We start from the raw sequence: 16,553 nt of genomic DNA, 5'->3' as shown, positions 1-16,553 counted from the left end.
CTGTTACCTACTCCCTAATTACAGATTCTAGGATTTTCCTTAAGACTGATGTCAGGCTTGCTGGTCTATAGTTCCCTGTATTCCTCTTTCCCTCCTTTCTTGATCAGCAGGGTTGTATTTTCTACCTTCCAAACAGGGACTGTTCTAGAATCTAGGGAATTTTATAAGATCAAAACCAAGGCATCCATGATACTTACAGCCATCTCTTTTACAACCCAAGGATATAAGCCATCAACTCTAGTGGATTTGTTCACGGTTAGTCACATTAATCTCTCCAGTACTATTTCTTTATTGAAATGAATTACTTGAAGTTTCTCATTTGCGTTAGACTCTTGATTCTCTACATTTCCAATATGTGGTTTTCCATCACAGAAGCCATGTTGAACGAGTACAGGGGCCAGAGATGAGTAACTGTCCTGACTGCCCCTAACATGCTGCGATTGTTCCAAAGCAGCGATTTCTATGTGCATGAGTGAATTCGCACACTGAGTTCCAGACTCTATACAGAGGGCAGCAAACACCTTGCAAACTCAAGAGGAAATGGATTTGTCGAATGAAGAATAGCAAACCCCTCCACCAGCACACCAAGAGGAAACGATCCTCACAGCAGAGTTTGAAAAGGCGGCGACAGCAACTCCACCCCCATTCCATATAGAGTATTGCACCCTCCGCTTCAACATGGAATGGCCAACACCCCCACAAAAGGGACCAACCCCCTCCCACTCCCCATACGATATTGTCCCTTCTGTTTCAACAGTGATCATCCACCACCACCACCACTCACCCTCCAACAGGGAACTGGGCCCTGTAACGGGGAAACAACACATTTTTACTACAGAGTTATCTGTTTTAAATCAACCAATGTAAGAAATATTTGGTCTTGTTTTCTCAATAAATGATCTCAAGAGTAAAAGATCCCCCGGAAAACAGTGACCATAACTTGGTAGAATTTAGCATTCAGTTTGAAAGTGAGAAACTTGGGTCGGAAACAACTGTGCTAAACTTAAATAAGGGTAATTATGAAGGGATGAGGGCCGAGTTGGCTGGAGTGGACTGGGAAAGGAGTTTAGGAGAAAAGACAGTTGATGCACAATGGCAAATGTTTAGGAAAATAGCTCATGACTTACAACAAAGGTATATCCCAGTGAGGAAGGAGGATTCCAGAAAGGGGATAAACCAACCAAGGTTAACCAAAGAAATTAAGGATAGTATCAACTTGAAAGAAAAAACATACAATATGGCAAAGATTAGTGGTTGAAGCTCCATGTAGAGATGTACTACCAAGAGGGTTCTTCAAACTTTATTTACAGAGCTGTTGGATTAGCTGCCTGCATTCTAGCAAGGCTAGAGGATTGGGAAAGTTTTAAAAACCAACGAAAGATACCAAAAAATAATAAAGTGGGAGAAAATAAACTTTGAGGGTAAACTAGCAAGTAATGTAAAGACGGACTGCAAGAGCTTCTTTAAATATATAAAAAGGGAGAGAGAGGCCAAAGTGAACATAGGCCCCTTAGAGAATGAAGCTGGGGAAATAATAATGGAAGACCAGGAAATGGCAAAGGAGTTGAATAAATACTTCATGGTAGAAGACACTAATAGCATTCCAAAACTACTAAATAATCAAGGGGCAAAAGGGAGGCAGGAAATAAATACAATAACTAGAGAAAAGTACTATGGAAACTAATGGGGCTAAAGGCCAAAAAGTCCCCTGGGCCTGATGGGTTGCATCCTAGGATATTAAAGGAAGTAGCTACAGAGATAGTGGATGCACTGGTAGTAATCTTCCAAGAAACCTTAGATTCTGGAAAAGTCCCAGAGGATTGGAAAACTGCCAATGTAACACCCTTATTCAAAAAGGAAGACAAAAAACAGGTAACTATAGGTCAGTTAGCTTAACATCTGTCATTGGGGAAAATGTTAGAGTCTATTGTAAAGGATGTAATAGCAGAGCATTTAGAAATACATAATATAATCAAGCAGAGTCAGCATTGCTTTATGAAGGGGAAATCATGCCTGACAGATTTATTAGAATTCTTTGAGGAAGTAACAAGCAGGATAGATAAAGAGAAACCAGTAGATGTAATGTAATTGGATTTCCAGAAGGTGTTCGATAAGGTACCACACATAAGGCTAGTTAATAAGATAAGAGCCCATGGTGTTGGGGGTAGTATATTAGCATGGTAGTATATTAGCCACAATTATTTACAAAAAATATTAATGACTTGGATGAGGGAAGTGAGTGTACTATCACCAAGTTTGGGGATGACACAAAAATTGGTGGGAAGGCAAATGGTCAGGATGACACAGAGTCTACAGAGGGATATAGGCAGGTTAAGTGAGTGGGCAAAAACTTGACAGATGGAATATAATGGGGGGAAAATGTGAGGCTGTGCACTTTGGCAGGAAGAATAGAGGAGCTGAATATTATTTAAATGGAGAAAGACTGAAGAAAGCTGCAGCACGGAGGGATTTGAGGGTCCTTGTGCATGAATCACAAAAAGCTAGCATACAAGTTCAGCAGGTAGTAGGGAACCCAAATAGAATGTTGGCCTTTATTTCAAAGGGAATGGAGTGTAAAAAGTCTTGCTAAAACTATACAAGGCACTAGTTAGACCATACCTAGAATACTGTAAACAGTTTTGGTCCCCTTACCTAAGGAAAGATATACTGGCATTGGAGGCAGTCCAGAGAAGGTTCACTAGGTTGATCCCGGGTACGGAGGGATTTTCTTATGAGGAGAGGTTGAGTAGGTTTGGCCTGTACTCACTGGAGTTTAGCAGAATGAGAGGCGACCTTATTGAAACATATAAGATTCTTAAGGGGCTTGACAGGGTAGATGCTGAAAGGTTGCTTCCCCTTCTGGGAAAGTCTAGGGCCAGAGGGCATAATCTCAGAGTAAGGGGGCCCCCATTTAAGGCAGAGATGAGGAGGAATTTCTTCTTTCAGAGGGAGGTGAATCTGGGGAATTCTTTACCGCAGAGGGCTGTAGAGGCTGGGTCGTTCAGTACATTCAAGGCTGAGATAGACAGATTTTTAATCAGTAAGGGAATCAAGGGTCATTGGTAAAAGGCAGGAAAGTGGAGTTGAGCATTATTAGATCAGCCATGATCTCACTGAATGGCGGAGCAGACTCAATGGGCTGACTTCTGCTCCTATGTCTATGGTCTTATGGTCAGTTCCTTCTTGTGGTTGCCAACTTTTGAGAACCTTAGCCAGTCGGTACTCATGATGCGCAAGCCTGGAGTGTGAGCATCAACAGGTTATCCTATCCTCACACAACATATTACATACACGTTTCCCAGCAAATGTCTGGCTGGATAGTGAGAAGCAGGAACGTGGGCAGATTTTCCACCCACCATCTCCCAAACCCAAGGATATTATGGGCAATCGCTGTTTCGCTGCTGCAAGCTCCAATCAAAGTGAGTTAACTCAGCATGGACCTACAACTGAAACTGAAACCTTCTGTTCCATATGGTTGAGCACTAGCTCACCTCTACCCACTGAGTCATCAGAGCAGTTTAATATGAATTGTTTGTGCTGTCTCCCCTCACTTTCGGAGGAGGTGCACAGGAACAGCTGAGTGCGCAAAAGTTCCCAGTCATCCTTCCCTGTGGGAAAACACATGGACTCAACAACATGGTCACATCAGTGGTTTGGGTGACAAGAGTATCTGCAGGAAGCTTGTTTATTTGAAAGCCACTGAATTCAACAGGAGCAGTTTGCATGAACAATGGTGTGAGAAAGGCATGAACTGAGCCCAAGGGAACCACCACCAGCACCTTGCAAGGAAAAAGTGGGACATGTCAGATCGGGAAGAGGTACATCGACAGGTATTGTGTAGGTCTAGACTGAGTATGAACAGGACATTTACCCTGGGGAGTATCACAACAGAGCCTGAACCTCTCCTCACTCAATGGGCATATGAACACATTTTGTGACAGGGACTGGCTGATTTTTCCCTTGCAAACCCAGCAGCAGTGAGGTCAATTCAAACACCCCCACTGCAGTCCCTGTTGAGATCAGTTAGCACAGCAGAGACTGGAAAGGTCACAGGGGACTTTCTGGTCTCAACAGCTCTGCAACACACTGCCATTACCATGTCTCAGAGTGAGCGGGAACAGATATGTTAATAGAGAGTCCCTCATTACAAGCTACTGCCCATTTTCATCAAGGCCAAACAGGTGCACAGAAAACCTCAGTGCACATTTAGCTGTTATCTGCTTGTCACATAACCAATCTGGCAGGTGCCAGGGCCTCTGTATAAGGATCACCGCCATTTGGGGGGTGGCAGGGGCGGGGGGCGGTCACAGTGATCACCATCCTTAACAGTCCCATATGACTTCAGGTTATTGGTTAATCATTGTAAACCAATGGATTTTAAAACCAGTTTCACTGGTTACCGCAATTTTATTTATTCTCACTGAAGCTTAAAATTAAATACTGCTTACCACCAGCTCGACTCTTCTTATCTGCAAAAACACAAAACATCAGGCGATTTAAAAGAGGAACTACTTCTTTCAGCATTTTCAGCACACAACAGAGTAAGTGTGTAAGATTTCCATACTGAGTCCACTTAAACAGTCACAGGTTCTCAACCCATACAAGTCTAGAATCTGTCCTCCCAAACCCAGGCAGAGAGCACTGTTATCTGTGCAACACCAGGTAGAGCTATTGGTGGCTACACATCTATCACTGGGGTTAGTGACAGTAACTTGTGGATTACTTTATGATAGTGCATCGGCCTCAGAAACCCAAATAACAGCACTGTGATGCGTGCACAGTTTAAAACAGCAGTCCATCAGAGGGGACAGGTTTACAATGCATGTATGTAAACATATAAAGTGGAGTAAATCAAATTAGTTGAAGATCTGGGGACCTCCTGAGGAGACCAAGATGGATCATCCACTCAGCACTTCTGGCTGAAAATGGGTTGCAAACACTTCAGCCTTGTCTTCTGCACTGATGTGCTGGACTTTTCATTGAGGATGGGGATATTTGTGGAGTCTCCTCCTCCAGTTAGTTGTTTAATTGCTCACCACCATTCACGAGCAGATGTGGCAAGACTGCAGAGTTTACCTCTGATCCGTTGATTGTGGGATCACTTGGTGCTGCCTATCGCTTGCCGCTTATGCTGTTTGGCATGCAAGTAGTCCTGGGTTGTAGCTTCACATGGTTGACATCTCATTTTTAGATATGCCTGGTGCTACTCCTGGCATGCCCTCCTGCATGCCTCAATGAACCAGGGCTGATCCCTCAGTTTTATGGAAACGTTAGAGTTCTGGATATGCCAGGCTATGAGGTTACAAATTGCAGCAGAATACAATTCTGCTGCCACAGATGGCCCACAGCTCCTCATGGATGCCAAGTTTTGACCTACTAGATCGTTATGAAATCTATCCTATTTAACACAGTGGCAGTGTAACACAACATTCAAAAGTGTCCTCAGTGTGAAGATGGGAGTTTGTCTCCACACGGACTGTGCGGTGGTCACTCCTACCAATACTGTCATGGACAGATGCATCTGTGCTAGGTAAGTTGTTGAGGATGAAGTCGAGTAGGTTTATCTCTCTTGTTGGTTCCCTCACCACCTCCGCAAACCCAATCTAGCAGCTATATCCTTCAAGACAGCTTGGTCTGTAGTGGTGCTGACCAGCCACTCTTGCTGGTGGACATTGAAGTCCTCTACCCAGAGTACATTCTGCGCCCTTGCTACCTACAGTGTTCTCTTCCAAGTGGTGTTCAACATGGAGGAATACTGATTCATCAGTTGAGAGAGGATGATAGGCAGTAACCAGCAGGAGGTTTCCTTGACCACGTTTGATCTGATACCATAAGACTTCATGGGGTCTGGAGTCAATGTTAAGAACTCCCAGGGCCAATCCCTCCTGACTGTATACCACTGTTCTGTGATCTTTGGTGAATCGGCCCTATCGGTGGAACAAGACATAACGAGGGATGGTGATGATGGGAGTCTGGGAAATTGGCTGTCTGGTATGATTTGGTGAGTATGACTATGTCAGACTGTTGCTTGACTATCTCTGGGACAGCTCTCCCTCGCTGAGCCTCATAATCACTCTCTCCCTCGCTGAGCCTCATAATCACTCTCTCCCTTGCTGAGCCTCATAATCACTCTCTCCCTCACTGAGCCTCATAATCATTCTCTCCCTAGCTGAGCCTCATAATCACTCTCTCACTGATCCTCTTCGAAATGACAATCAATAGGTGAATGAACAATGAGCAGAGCTGGTGTTTGAAGGCGTAGATGTGTTAATGTGAGGAATGTTACAAAAAATGATTTTGAGTTACGGGCACAAGTTGCCAAATGGGGTTATGATACAGTGGCTGTAACGGAGACTTAAATAGGGGCAGAAGTGGGAACTAAACATTCCTGCCTACAATGGATTTTCAGGTGGGATAGGGAAGGAAGAAAGGAGAGGTTTGACAGCATTGACTTTGGAATGTAATACAATTCTACACAGGGATAATATACTGGAGGATTCAAAGGCTAAATCTGTTTTATTAAAAGTTAAAGAACAGAAAAGGACGGTTATATTGCTGGGTGTTTACAATAAAATAACGAGAAGTTTAGAGAAGCAAATCTGTAGGCAAATTCCAGAGAAATGTAACAATATTAGAACGATAATAGGAGATTTAAATACCTGAATATATACTGGGGATGAAACCGAGTAAAGGATAAGGAGAGTGAAGAATTCCTCAAATGTGTACAGGAGGACTTTCTTAAATCAGTTGCTTTTTGCACAATGAGGAAGAATTCTGTGCTGGATCTAATACTAAAGGCGAAGTAAGGTCAGTGTTAGTGGGTGAGTGAGGTGGGCAGGGGGGTGGGCGTGGGGGGGCGGGCGAGGGAGGCAGACGAGGGGGGCGGGTAAGTGGGTGAGGTACGCATGGATGGGATGGGTCGGGTGGGTGAGGTGTGTAGTCAGGTTGGCGAGCAGTCAGGTCAGGTCAGGGGATTATTTGGGTCGGGTCAGAAGGGGTAGTCGGGTGGTCAGGAGGTATAGTCAGGTCAGGTGGTTAGTCGGTTTGAGAGGGTAGTCGGGTTGGGTCAGTGGGATGGTCGGGTCAGGAGAGGTGACAGTCAGGTGATTGAATGGGTAGTCAGGTTGGGAGGGTGTTAGACCAGGTTTCTATCTGACAACACTTTAAATGCACCTAATTGTAAAATTCTTTGGAATATACTGAGGTCATGAAAAGTGTTACATTTCCTGGGTAGCTATCCAGGTAAGTGCTGTGGAACTGCCTGAAGTCTCTGACTCTAGCTCAGAGCTGGAGGCATTTGCAGAGGGCCCCGAGGAGCAGGGGAATTGCCCATCAGAAGTTTAAATTTCCCGGGCAGTTCCCATGTAGGCCTGAGGGTCAAGACTTCCACAGGATCCCAATGATCCAGAGAATGAAAGATTTGGCCTATAGTGTCCTAGGCGCAAATATCTTCAGCTGCTTCATCAATGACCTTCCTTCCATCATAAGGTCAGATGTGGGGATGTTCGCTGATGATTGCACAATGTTCAGCACCATTTGTGACTCCTCACAGTTAAGGCATCTCTGATTTTTGGAAAAATTAAAACTAATTGCAACACAAGGCACCAATATGAGCATTCGCTGAACAACAATCACACAATAATAATCTTGAGTACTTACGAATGTCGCGAAAGTGCAGAATAAGCCTTGCCACCAGACTGAGATACTCTTCCTGTTGGAATACAGAAGAGAATGACAGAAACGTATTCTGTATGATGATACACAACCGTTTTTTAACTGATACAGAGATAAAAATGAGATATTTTGGAAGTCCCCTTTTTTGTCCCAAATCGGTTCTACTTTCTTTTTCCACCCTCTTATTATTTACATGCTTAGAGAAGACCTTGGGATTCCTTTTTATGTCCTCAAAATAGAAAAGTCACCTGGTCCAGTTAGGTGACATCCGAGGTTACTGAGGAATGGATGGAAAATGCATTGTCTTTGGCCACAATCTTCCAATCCTCCCGGGATGTGAGACTGGCGTCAGAGGTCTAGAGGATTTCAAAAGTTAAATCTCTTTCCAAAAAAGGGACAGACAAAAAACCTGGTAACTACAGGCCAATCAGCCGAATATCAGGGACGGGAAACTTCCAGGGACAATAATCCAGAGCAAAACCAATTGGCATTTAGAAAAGTATGGGTGAATAAATGAAAGTCATCATATAGTTATTAAGCCAAATCGTATTTGACTAATTTGACTTTGTTCTACAATGAAGTAATGGAAAGGGTTAATGAGGTAGCTTAGTTGATGTCCACATGGACTTTCAAAAGGCGTTTAACAAAGCACTACATAAAAGACTTGTCAGCAAAATTAAAGTTCACGGGATTAATGAGACAGTGGAAGCATGGATATAAAATTGGCTAAGAATAAAAAAAGAGAGAGATGGTGGTCAATTGCCATTTTTCAGACAGAAGGCAAGTATACAGTGGTGCTCTCCAGGGATTTGTCTTAGGATCACTCATTTTTTTACGTGAATAACCTGGATACAGATATGCAGGGCAGAATTTCAAGAGTTGCAGAGTCCAGCATGTTCTGGATACTACTCATCTAACTCCATGCTGTACCTGTCCTGTGAGTGTTTGATGGGGACAGTGTAGAGGGAGCTTTACTCTGTATCTAACCCCATGCTGTATCTGTCCTGTGAGTGTTTGATGGGGACAGTGTAGAGGAAGCTTTACTCTGTATCTAACCCCGTGCTGTAGCTGTCCTGTGAGTGTTTGATGGGGACAGTGTAGAGGAAGCTTTACTCTGTATCTAACCCCGTGCTGTATCTGTCCTGGGAGTATCACGGTATCTAAAGCCCTCCTTCCTACTGCATTTCTCCAGCCACGTGTTGAACTGCTCAGTCTTCCTATTCTTATGCTCATTGCACTGAGATGACTGCTCTTGAGGTCCTGCTTTTTAATTCCCTTCCTAACTGCCTAAAATCTGCTTTCAGGACCTCTTCCGTTTTCCTACCTATGTCATTGGTCCCAATGTGGATCATGACCTCTGGCTGTTCACCCTCCCCAAAAAGAATGTCCTGCAGCCGATCTGTGACATCCTTGACCCTGGCACCAGGGAGGCAACATACCATCCGGGAGTCATGTCTACGGTCACAGAAACGCCTGTCTGCTCCCTGAACTATGGAGTCCCCTACTACTATAGCACTTCCAATCTTCCTCCTCCCCTCCTGTGCAGCTGAGCCACCTATGGTGCCACGGGCTCTTGCTGCAGTCCTCTGAGGAATCATCTCGCTTACCAGTATCCAAAATGGACAAGTGGTTAGAGAGGGAGATAGCCTCAGGGGATTCTTGCATTACCTGTCTATTTCTCTTAGATACTCTGGTGGTCACCCATTCCCTCGCTGCCTGTGTATCGCTTAGCTGTAGTATGACCACCACTCTAAACGTGCTATCCACGTAATCCCCAGCCTTGTGGATGCATCACAGTGACTCCAGCCGTTGTTCAAGCTCCGCAACTCAGAGCTCAAGTTTCTGCAGCTGGTGACACTTCCTGTAGATGTCGTCATTGATGGCACTTTGTGCCTGCACGACTTCTCACATCCATCAAGATGTACATTCCACATGGCCAAGCTGCACTGATATACCTTAAACTTCATAATTGCAACTAAAAGTTATATATTTTTTAATTTGCACAGTATGTGTTCTAGGTATTTATTTTAGTTATTTTACTTTAGCTATTTTATTTTAATTTATTTTTTTATTTTAAAGAATTACTTTTTGTTATTTACATATCTACCTTAACACCTGTATCCTAAACTGGCTTTTAATACACTGTCCCTTCCATCAAGCATCCACATCACCAGCCAGTCAACCTACTGGTTTCCTGTGATGTCACAGTTGTTGTTTCCCACTCAGTTTCTTCAGAAGAGAGGAATAAGTAAGCCAAGGGAGGAAGGGACAAGAAGAAACAAATGGAATGGAGGGATGCAGAGTGTGAGGGGAAGGGAGGAATGAAAAACTCTATGCACGATCAGCTGCTCAACCTTTCTCACCACATCCCAAACCCCACTATGTTTCCAACTGAGCACAGTACCTTCTTCACTTACCCTGGTTTTTGCTTTCAGGAATACATGGTTTTCCATATCTTTGCTGGATTTGGTGATTGGAGTCCCAGCTGTCCGCATGGCCTCGTCTCTGTAAAGGAAAACAGCCTTCACAGCTAACAGAGCTTCCAGAAGCAGCACACTGAAGTTACTGTGGGAAATCCCAGAGCTTGCTTTCCATACACAGGGTTGGGGTCTTCGAGTGTTATCCAGACTCCCATAGTCAATTCAGCATAGAAAACAAGAATCACCCAATAACAAAAATTCTCAGACTGGTATGTATAAAATAATTGGAATTAAAAACCTCCCAAAAGTCCTGTGTCTGTCCATCACAAAAAATAATCTTTGATAAATAAATAAAAGGCTCATTGCAGCCGCTTAACTTCCAGCCTGACTGAATAGTTCAGTCAATTATTTCAATAATGCCAGGTTCAATCAGCTTAGTGATGACTCACCACCATCTTCTCCAGGGCAATTAGGGATGGGCAACAAATGCTGGCCTTTCTAATGACACCCACATCCCAATAACAGAAAAAAATATTAATACTAAACAATGCTCCGGTTATCTCTGCTGGTTACACGCTCGGCCAGAGAGAAGGATCATGTGCCTGTGCAACACAGGTGCCGATCTGCAATCTCTGGCAGCTATCTTTTTTAATGTTGAGAGTGTACAGGCAGGGGTTGAGTGGACATCCATGTAGAATTTGCTCATCTCAGTTCAGGTGCTAACAAAGCAGATTTTGCTGTCAGCAGCAAAGGAACAGTGCTCATGTTAGCTGATAGCTGCCCAAAACTTTTTTGTGGGCCTTTGAGCAGAGATTTGCTGATTCAGTGTGACGCCTGCTATAGGGCATCTGTGAGCAGGGCAAGAAATAGCAGGAAGGTTCTTCAACCAATCAGATTGAAGAGTCCTCACAGCAACAAGCAAAGTCTAAATCAAGAAGTATAAACCAAGAAATATAACTTACATTTGAATCATGCATAGAAAACAAAATGAAGACAGTTGGATTAAGAGAGAGATAAATGGAACAGAAAAAGTAAACAGAAGTTTTGTTTTAAATCTCAAATATTAACTAACCTCTGAAGGAATGAGGCTCCACTCTTGTAAAATTAATTTTTCAGGGTCAGAGGGGCTGTTTGGCAGTAATAAAACCATAGAACCATAGAAAAGTTACAGCATAGAAGGAGGCCATTCGGCCCAGCTTGTCCATGCCAGCCCGAGGACACTCAGGTGCCCTTTCTAATCCTACCTTCCTGCACCCGACCCATAGCCCTGCAGCTTACAGTACTTAAGATGCAGATCCAGGTACTTTTTAAAAGAGTCCAGAGTTTCTGCCTCTACCGCCAACTTACTTATTACACTGTTAAAAATTCACTTCCACCTGAAGGCACCAGCCCTCACATTTTCTGGTATCTTTAGTGGGTAACTACTGCAACTTCACACCATTACAGTGATTTCAGTGTCAGGTCTATCAGCGAGCGCCGTTAATGGCCACCCTGTAGAGTGACGGGCCATCTCTGACAGCAACCTCCAGATTTCAGTTTAACAGGACGTGTGCAGCTGCCAGAACTTACTGCCAGATTTACTTCATAATAACAGTTAATGCTGATTATCTCACTGTTATTAATCACTCAAACATCCAGCTAAAGTGGGTTTCCAACATTAAAAATCTCTTGCACTGTTTACAATTAACTGCAATGAAACGCAGTAACTTTTACATTAGGATATGCGGCAATTAAACAGCATCACTCAACATTCCCAATACAGCAGGGAGATGAGGGACATATTTTGCTGGTGCTGATTGAGGGAAGGGTGTTTTCCAGGAGCAGTGTTTGCTTTGCAGGAGTCCTGTGCAGAGATTGGGTTCATGACTGGGGGAAGCGGGGTGGGGGGGCGAAGCGGAGAAGGTGGGATGGGGGGGGGGGGGAGCGGGCGGGAGAGGGGGGAGCGGGGAAAGCGGGGGGCGGAAGCCGGGGAGGGGAAGGGGGAAGCCGGGGAAGGGAAGGGGGAAGCCGGGGAGAAGGGGGGAGCCGGGGGAAGGTGCGGGCGGGGGGGAGGAAGCAGGGTGGCGTAGGGTGGGGGGGGGTGTGGGGTGAGGTGGGGGGGGTGTGGGGTGGGGGTCGTGGGGTGGAGGGGGCGTGGAGTGGAGTGGGGGGCGTGTGGGGTGGAGAGGGGGGCGTGTGGGGTGGAGAGGGGGGCAAGGGGTGGAGAGGGGGGCAAGGGGTGGAGAGGGGGGCAAGGGGTGGAGAGGGGGGCAAGGGGTGGAGAGGGGGGCAAGGGGTGGAGAGGGGGGCAAGGGGTGGAGAGGGGGGCAAGGGGTGGAGAGGGGGGCAAGGGGTGGAGAGGGGGGCAAGGGGTGGAGAGGGGGGCAAGGGGTGGAGAGGGGGGCAAGGGGTGGAGAGGGGGGCAAGGGGTGGAGAGGGGGGCAAGGGGTGGAGAGGGGGGCAAGGGGTGGAGAGGGGGGCAAGGGGTGGAGAGGGGGGCAAGGGGTGGAGAGGGGGGCAAGGGGTGGAGAGGGGGCAAGGGGTGGAGAGGGGGGCAAGGGGTGGAGAGGGGGGCAAGGGGTGGAGAGGGGGGCAAGGGGTGGAGAGGGGGGCAAGGGGTGGAGAGGGGGGCAAGGGGTGGAGAGGGGGGCAAGGGGTGGAGAGGGGGGCAAGGGGTGGAGAGGGGGGCAAGGGGTGGAGAGGGGGGCAAGGGGTGGAGAGGGGGGCAAGGGGTGGAGAGGGGGGCAAGGGGTGGAGAGGGGGGCAAGGGGTGGAGAGGGGGGCAAGGGGTGGAGAGGGGGGCAAGGGGTGGAGAGGGGGGCAAGGGGTGGAGAGGGGGGCAAGGGGTGGAGAGGGGGGCAAGGGGTGGAGAGGGGGGCAAGGGGTGGAGAGGGGGGCAAGGGGTGGAGAGGGGGGCAAGGGGTGGAGAGGGGGGCAAGGGGTGGAGAGGGGGGCAAGGGGTGGAGAGGGGGGCAAGGGGTGGAGAGGGGGGCAAGGGGTGGAGAGGGGGGCAAGGGGTGGAGAGGGGGGCAAGGGGTGGAGAGGGGGGCAAGGGGTGGAGAGGGGGGCAAGGGGTGGAGAGGGGGGCAAGGGGTGGAGAGGGGGGCAAGGGGTGGAGAGGGGGGCAAGGGGTGGAGAGGGGGGCAAGGGGTGGAGAGGGGGGCAAGGGGTGGAGAGGGGGGCAAGGGGTGGAGAGGGGGGCAAGGGGTGGAGAGGGAGGCAAGGGGTGGAGAGGGGAGCAAGGGGTGGAGAGGGAGGCAAGGGGTGGAGAGGGAGGCAAGGGGTGGAGAGGGGGGCAAGTGGTGGAGATGGGGGCAAGGGGTGGAGATGGGGGCAAGGGGTGGAGATGGGGGCAAGGGGTGGAGATGGGGGCAAGGGGTGGAGATGGGGGCAAGGGGTGGAGATGGGGGCAAGGGGTGGAGATGGGGGCAAGGGGTGGAGAGGGAGGCAAGGGGTGGAGAGGGAGGCAAGGGGTGCAGAGGGAGGCAAGGGGTGGAGGGGGGGGCAAGGGGTGGAGGTGGGGACGTGGGGTGAGGGGGCGTGGGGAGGAGGGGGGGTGGGGTCGGGGGGTAGCATTGCAGGAGAGGGTTTTTGGGTGAGGGGGGGTTTGTGGTGTGTGGGAGAGTGTTTTTCGGGGCAGGGGAAGTTTCGGGGGTGGGGCGGGGGAGTTTCAGGGGGGGCGGGGGGGGAGCGCGGGGGGGAGTTTTGGGGGGCGGGGGGGAGTCTCGGGGGGGATGCAGGGGAGTTTCAGGTGTCGGGGGAGTTTCGGGGGGCGGGGGAGTTTCGGGGGTCGGGGGAGTCTCGGAGGTGGAGGGGGAGCTGGGGGCGTCTCGGGGGCGGGGGGCGTCTCGGGGGCGGGGGGCGTCTCGGGGGCGGGGGGCGTCTCGGGGGCGGGGGAGTCTCGGGGGCGGGGGAGTCTCGGGGGCGGGAGTCTCGGGGGGGGATGCGGGGGAGTTTCGGGGGTCTGGAGGAGTTTCAGGGGGGCGGGGGGAGTCCCGGGGGGGCGGGGGGGAGTCTCGGGGGGGCGGGGGGGAGTCTCGGGAGGATGCGGGGGGAAGTCTCGGGGGGATGCAGGGGAGTTTCGGGGGGCGGGGGAGTCTCGGGGGGATGCGGGGGGAAGTCTCGGGGGGGTGCGGGGGAGTCTCGGGGGGATGCGGGGGAGTTTCGGGGGGCGGGGGGCGTCTCGGGAGCGGGGGGCGTCTCGGGGGCGGGGGGGCGTCTGGGGGGGGGGGGGCGTCTCGGGGGGCGGGGGAGTTTCGGGGGCGGGGGGCGTCTCGGGGGCGGGGGGCGTCTCGGGGGCGGGGGGCGTCTCGGGGGCGGGGGGCGTCTCGGGGGCGGGGGGCGTGAGTCTCGGGGGGGGGTGATGCGGGGGAGTTTCGGGGTTCGGGGGAGTTTCAGGGGTCTGGAGGAGTTTCGGGGGGGCGGGGGAGTCTCGGGGGGGCGGGGGGGTGTCTCGGGGGGAGAGTCTCGGGGGGAAGTCTCGGGGGGATGCGGGGGAGTTTCGGGGGGCGGGGGAGTCTCGGGGGGATGCGGGGGGAAGTCTCGGGGGGATGCGGGGGGAAGTCTCGGGGGGATGCGGGGCGAAGTCTCGGGGGGATGCGGGGGAGTTTCGGGGGGATGCGGGGGAGTTTCGGGGGGATGCGGGGGGCGTCTCGGGGGCGGGGGCGTCTCGGGGGCGGGGGGGCGTCTCGGGGGCGGGGGGGCGTCTCGGGGGCGGGGGGCGTCTCGGGGGCGGGGGGCGTCTCGGGGGCGGGGGGCGTCTCGGGGGCGGGGGGCGTCTCGGGGGCGGGGGGCGTCTCGGGGGCGGGGGGCGTCTCGGGGGCGGGGGGGCGTCTCGGGGGCGGGGGGCGTCTCGGGGGCGGGGGGCGTCTCGGGGGCGGGGGAGTCTCGGGGGCGGGGGAGTCTCGGGGGCGGGGGAGTCTCGGGGGCGGGGGAGTCTCGGGGGCGGGGGAGTCTCGGGGGTGGGGGAGTCTCGGGGGGGGTCGGAGGAGTTTCGGGGGGGTCGGAGGAGTCTGGGGGGGGTCAGAGGAGTCTCGGGGGGGTCGGAGGAGTCTCGGGGGCGCGGGGGAGAGTCTCGGGGGGGGGGGGGGGCGGGGGAATGTCTCGGGGGTCGGGGGTGAGTCTCGGGGGTCAGGGGTGAGTCTCGGGGGTCGGGGGTGAGTCTCGGGGGGGGAGCGGGGGAGAATCTTGGGGGGAGCGGGGGAGAGTCTCGGGGGGTGGGGGAGTCTCGGTGGGGGATGCGGGGGAGTTTCGGGGGTCGGGGGAGTTTTGGGGGTCGGGGAAGTTTCGGGGGTCGGGGGAGTTTCGGGGGTCGGGGGAGTGTGGGGGAGTTTCGGGGGAGTGTGGGGGAGTTTCAGGGGAGTGTGGGGGAGTTTCAGGGGTCGGTGGTGTGTGGGGGAGTTTCGGGGGAGTGTGGGGGAGTTTCGGGGGTCGGGGGAGTTTCGGGGGTCGGGGGAGTATCGGGGGAGTTTCGGGGGTCGGGGGCGGGGGAGAGTCTCGGGGGAGGCGGGGGAGAGTCTCGGGGGGGGGCGGGGGAGAGTCTCGGGGGGGGCGGGGGAGAGTCTCGGGGGTCGGGGGAGAGTCTCGGGGGTGAGTCTCGGGGGGGGGGAGCAGGGGAGAATCTCGGGGGGGGCGGGGGAGTCTCGGCGGGGGATGCGGGGGAGTCTCGGGGGGGATGCGGGGGAGTTTCGGGGGTCGGGGGAGTTTCGGGGGAGTGTGGGGGAGTTTCGCGGGGTGCGGGAGTTTTGGGGGGCGGGGGAGTTTCGGGGGGGCGGGGGAGCTTCGGGGGCGGGGGAGTTTCGGGGGGCGCGGGAGTTTCGGGGGGGCGCGGGAGTTTCGGGGGGCGCGCGGGTTTCGAGGGGCGCGGGAGTTTCGGGGGCGCGGGAGTTTCGGGGGCGCGGGAGTTTCGGGGGCTGCGGGAGTTTCGGGGGCTGCGGGAGTTTCGGGGGCTGCGGGAGTTTCGGGGGCTGCGGGAGTTTCAGGGGGTGCGGGAGTTTCGGGGGGTGAGGGAGTTTCGGGGGGTGAGGGAGTTTCGGGGGGTGAGGGAGTTTCGGGGGGTGAGGGAGTTTCGGGGGGTGCGGGAGTTTCGGGGGGTGCGGGAGTTTCGGGGGGTGCGGGAGTTTCGGGCGGTGCGGGAGTTTCGGGCGGTGCGGGAGTTTCGGGGGGTCTGGGGTCGTGCGTATGGGGGAGTTTCGGGGGCACAGGCGAGTTGGGGGGTCAGGTTAGGGTGTTTGAGGGGTGGGCGAATTTCGGGGGGACGGGAGTTTCGGGGGGTCTGGGGGATGGGGGAGTTTCAGGGGCTCGGGCGAGTTGGGGGGCTGAGGGTGTCGGGGTGGAGGAGTTTGGGGGGGTGGGGGAGTTTCGGGGAATGGGGGAGTTTGGGGGGCTCGGGCGAGTTTGGGGGCTGGGGGAGTTTTGGGGGCTCGGGCGAGTTGGGGTGGTGGGTGGTTCGGGGTGGGGGAGTTTCAGGGGGTCTGGGGG

At 52.4% G+C, this 16,553-nt stretch overlaps 1 protein-coding gene across 10 annotated transcripts in view; it reads right to left on the bottom strand.

The window, feature by feature from the left end:
- med15 (mediator complex subunit 15) overlaps positions 1-16,553 on the bottom strand; it is a 110,017-nt gene that overhangs the window by 92,338 nt on the left and 1,126 nt on the right. For all 10 annotated transcript variants that reach the window (XM_078553783.1, XM_078553787.1, XM_078553785.1 and 7 more), the window contains exons 2-4: positions 10,092-10,179; positions 7,660-7,711; positions 4,449-4,469 (exon numbers count right to left, since the gene is read on the bottom strand). In XM_078553783.1, coding sequence (XP_078409909.1) covers positions 4,449-4,469; positions 7,660-7,711; positions 10,092-10,179 — 161 coding nt within the window. The remainder of the gene's footprint in view (positions 1-4,448; positions 4,470-7,659; positions 7,712-10,091; positions 10,180-16,553) is intronic.

The sequence above is a fragment of the Cetorhinus maximus genome, chromosome 12 (genome assembly GCF_964194155.1).
Source record: "Cetorhinus maximus chromosome 12, sCetMax3.hap1.1, whole genome shotgun sequence".
In the NCBI taxonomy this organism is placed as follows: Eukaryota; Metazoa; Chordata; class Chondrichthyes; order Lamniformes; family Cetorhinidae; genus Cetorhinus; species Cetorhinus maximus.
Note: the sequence above shows the minus strand (reverse complement) of the source record. Positions and strands in the feature narration are given on the sequence as shown.